The following is a 4,676-nucleotide window of genomic DNA, read 5'->3' on the forward strand; positions in this document are numbered from 1 at the left end:
AAAGATTATGGTTCTATTCTTTACGAAAAGAGATCCTCTATCCCAAAAGGACATTGTTTCTCTATCTAATAAGACTACACCAATAATATAAAATTTTAGTTTATGTTTTTAATTTGTTTTTCAATTAAATAATATATTTTGATTGGACACCAGTGTGATAGAAGATCTTCATTCATTCTTTATAGCGATTCTTGTTCCAATAGTATCAAGAAACTCATTTTATGTGATCAAATTTTCTTGTAAAAACCTACAGAGAGTAGTGTATTGAGGGCCTCTACAATGAGAACCTGGTAACAAAAGAAAGATGTATAATGTAATTAAAAACTTCATTTTGATTCAAGTTCTGTTTTTATTTGAATAAGGGGAAAGTTAGAGTAACTTGTTACAATTACCAATATGAAAAAACTCAGTGGAGTTAATTTGAAGGGTTGTTTCAAATCCTCACACCCAAAGGATGCTTCAAGTTTCCTACATGAAGTTGATGTTGTCCTAAGGCAACTTTTCTAATGCCAAATTCATCAACAATACTCAAATCCTTGCAAACATCAACCTTGAAACTAACTAGTGCTTCTGATTTTCCTACCAAGTGGATTTTCTCAAAACCAATCAAGTGTTTCTGAGGTGCATTGTGCACTGCAGGGGGAGTCGAAAACAAGAACACGGTATGGCTACCACTCATTTTTCCTTTGTTTTTAACCTTAAGGTGAAGATCAAAGGCCAAGTTTTCACAATGCTCATCAACTACATCAATTGACTTGCATTCCAAGGAATGGCATGCATGACCCTTAGATAAGGGAACAGAAACTAGTTGAGGTGCTTTAACTAATGCATGCTCGAAAGTTGAGTAGCTTATTCCGTCTCCGAATGAGAAAACGGTTTCACCTTTATAAAATCTGTATGATCTGCCAGGGTAACCTGTTGCAGGATCAGGCCTCATGTTAATATTGGTCATTGGTACTTTGTCTACATATGATTGTGGATACCATGTTATTGGTAGCCTTCCACCTGCATAAGCAAACGGAATTTGCTGGTTAGTACGAAATGAAAAACGCCATACGAAGACATTGCTGATTGATTTCTGTCCAATATCACATTTGACTCTTGTAGTCCCCAAGAGTCAGCTCAATTGGTAGAACGACAGGATATGTGAGCACTTCAGTTCAAATCCCTGCAGCTGCGCATTCTCCACTTCCCATCAAAAACTTTGTCTATCATTTTTTTATATATCACGCGTGTTAATAAAATTTAGGAATTTATTGTTAGGCTAGTTCCTACAAAAATTGTTACTATAGTGCTTCATATTGTGTGACATGAAGAGAGTGAGTGACTTACTTGGATTATGAAAACCGAAGATCACATCGGCTATGGCAGCTCCACCAGCTTCTCCAGGGTAGCCAACCCACAAAATGCTTGTGATTTTATAATTAGTCTTAGCAAAGGACACATCCATGCCTCCTCCGGACATTATGACAAGAATCACAGGTCCCTTCGATACACTAGCAACTTCAGTAACTAGATGCTCTTGTTGTCCAGGAAGAAAAAGGTTGACTCTGTCGAGACTCTCAGCCTCTATTGCCTGGCTTGCACCGACTACGATCACGGTTGCATCCGCAGAGGCTGCAACGCTTTTGGCATCGTCTATTACTGCATTGGTGCAGTGCACATCAGGACAGCCAGAAGCATAGCTTGTAGGAACAAAGGTTGTTAGGCCTTGCAAGGGTGATATATACTTGCATGGGATGCCTGCAAAATTTCCGGATTGTTAGATGTGATGTTAAGTAGAAATTCTTCAATTTATGGTAACAAACAATGTTATTATGTTCCCTACAACTATAGTTAATATTGTATAAGTTTGGTGGTTCTACATAGAAATAATTGATTACAAAATTTGGCTTATTTCCCAAGTTTGTAGGAGTCGGAAAAGTTGGTACCTTCATAGTTTCCGATCATGGTTCTTGTAGCATTAGCATTAGGTCCAATAACTGCCAGTGATTTAATGGCTTTAGCATTTAGAGGCAGTGATCCTGGAGTGTTTTTAAGCAACACGATCCCTTGCCTTGCAGCTTCACGGGCAAGCTCCTGGTTCTCTGGTGTGCAGACATCTTTCGGACCAAGGTTTCCATAACGTTGCTTGGTTGGATCACCATCAAAGAATCCAAGACGCATCAACGTGGCGAAATTATTGGAAACAGCATTGTTTATGGATGCTTCATCCACAAGCCCTTGTTTAACAGCACCTTCTGTATATTGACCAAGATAGTTTCCACAGTTCAAATCCAATCCTGTGAAATCAGAGTTTGCATGCAAAAAACACAAGATTAGTTACATAAAATACAAGAAGACACCAAAAAGAATACCATATAACATTTACCTAGTTAAGAAACTTTTAAAACTTTAGTTACTAGTTACTAAAACAATGTACCCTTTTATTTTTTCTGACTTCTGTATAATCAAAATCCAAATCAATTTAAAGTCCAAGACTTTCCTAATATTACATTTAACATTTAATTCGGTTTTCGCCTATGAATATGTGATTATAAGGACTTTAAACATTTAATTACCTGCTAGAATGGATTTGGCTGCAGCTTCTTCAGGAGTCTTGGTATAATGCTGACTTTTGTAAAGCACTTCTACTGAATCACAATCAGAAACAATATATCTGCATAGCCCATACAATCATATCATTGTAATGACAACATTACTATCAACACACAAGAACAATAAACATGATTAGAGAATATTTTGGAGGATTCAAGATACCCATTTAGTTTCCATTGGCCTCGGATAACGCCCTTAAGGAGGTCGGGGTCTGCACAGGTTGGCTTTCCGTTAACTTGGTTGTAGGAACACATAACACTGGCAACATTCCCATCAACCACACAACTCTTAAATGGTGGTTGGAATGTGTCTTCAAGATCTTGCTGTGTCACCTAACAAAATTAACAAACAAACAACAAAAAAGGAAGAAAGTGACTCTTTCCTCTTCACTCCAATCCTTAAAAAATCCGAATGATCTTGTATTCTACTTAGAACTTGTGATAGCTGGTTGTTTACCTCTTGTTTTTGGCAGAAGTATGCTTATGAGAGAAGTGATTTTTAGTCTCTTTTTTCACCAGATAAAGTCTTAAGTAAAAGTTCAATTATACTAAGCCTATAAATATCAGAAGTGATTTGTTTTTTTGTAAAGAAGAAACTTAAACAAACAGACTCTAAATTTACCACAGCATTGAAGGTGAGTCGCGAAACACCTTTCCAGTTATCCACATCATAGGCAGTATAGTGTTTGCAACAAGCAGCAACCTTAAGCTTGTTCGGGTCCGCATCATCACTTTTCTGTAAGCCTCTCACATAGCCTGATGCATATTTGCTAGAAAGCACAGGGTCTTCCCCGGGTGTCTCTTGACCTCTTCCCCATCTCGGATCCCGAAATATGTTAATGGTTGGTGACCAATATGTCAAACCAGCCAACCCTACATTGTGCATTGCTCTTGCTTCAGTTGAAACCACCTATAGTAACAATAAAAATAGCCATAAACACCAATTGAAACAACCACTTTTTTAGTATAGTGCAAAAATGTAACTGCATGCTGTTTACAAATTTGATCATTCTTCAACAAAATATCAATTAGGATAATACCATGAACTTTGTATTTTAATCATGCATAAAGTTTTGGTAACTTTTTTTCACAATGTACCAATTGATAATTGAGGGAGTGATAAAATCTTAAATTAAATCACCATAAATGATAATTACTTGCATCGAAATTCTTCAAATGAAAGAACTACAAAACTCAATGACTAAAGTTAAACACTTTCTTCAGTAAAGAAGGAAAAACTATCACATTTAACCAGTTTTGAGGAACTCCTTATGAACTATCAAAAGAAATAAAAGTGAAAATACATGTAGAAAACACAAAAAGGAGAGAAACCTCACCCTTCCAATGGTTTCAAACAAGGTAGCATTGAAAGATGCAGCAGTGAGAATAGGCATAGGAAAACTTGTTGCTCCCGGAACTACATTGGAAAACCGCACTCCTGGACCGGTCATAGAGACACCATGAAGTGCCTCAGACCACCATTCATACCTTGGAATCCCAAGCCTACTCACATCCACAGCATTATTCACCAAGTTCCCAATCTTCTCCTGCAATGTCAACCTACTCACAAGGTCTGCCACCCTCGCATTTATCGGCAATGAATTGTCGCAGAATCCATAACCCGCCAACGCAGGATTCTTCACAGCATCGCAGGCGAATACTGGAGATGTTTGACCCAAAACATGACCAAAATTTAATAAAATTGTTACAAAGGCAATCAAGAAACAGAGGAAAACAGAGCATCCTCTGTTTTCAAGACATGCCATTGTGAAAGTTTATGCTTGTTATGAATCTAATAAACTATATATATAACCTTAAATGCATGCAAAAGTGAATGTGATAACTTGTTTTTATAAATCACCTAATAAGCTATATATAACTAGAGTGTATAAAAGAAACATGACATAAAAATGAGAACAAGGAAGCATTATAACACATTGTTTTATAGCAACCCGTGAATGTGATAGTTGTTTTGAGTATAATAATGAAGACCCTAATAAATGTAGTGGTTTTGGAAGAGAGTAAAGAAGAACAAGTGTAGGAATCTTTATTGTTTTATATATTTATCAGGAACTGCAT

The 4,676-nt window shown here is 36.8% G+C and overlaps 1 protein-coding gene across 1 annotated transcript; it reads right to left on the bottom strand.

The window, feature by feature from the left end:
- Positions 1 to 312: 312 nt before the first annotated feature.
- Positions 313 to 4,412, bottom strand: LOC109336910 (beta-xylosidase/alpha-L-arabinofuranosidase 2). Its single transcript, XM_019573744.1, has 7 exons — positions 3,935 to 4,412; positions 3,220 to 3,507; positions 2,761 to 2,930; positions 2,562 to 2,659; positions 1,932 to 2,282; positions 1,333 to 1,743; positions 313 to 1,005 (listed from the first exon to the last, which is right to left on the bottom strand). The coding sequence occupies exons 1-7, from the start codon at positions 4,361 to 4,363 to the stop codon at positions 434 to 436; spliced, it is 2,319 nt and encodes a 772-aa protein (XP_019429289.1). The 5' UTR covers positions 4,364 to 4,412; the 3' UTR covers positions 313 to 433.
- Positions 4,413 to 4,676: the final 264 nt, after the last annotated feature.

The sequence above is a fragment of the Lupinus angustifolius genome, unplaced genomic scaffold (genome assembly GCF_001865875.1).
Source record: "Lupinus angustifolius cultivar Tanjil unplaced genomic scaffold, LupAngTanjil_v1.0 Scaffold_1_397, whole genome shotgun sequence".
NCBI lineage: Eukaryota > Viridiplantae > Streptophyta > Magnoliopsida > Fabales > Fabaceae > Lupinus > Lupinus angustifolius.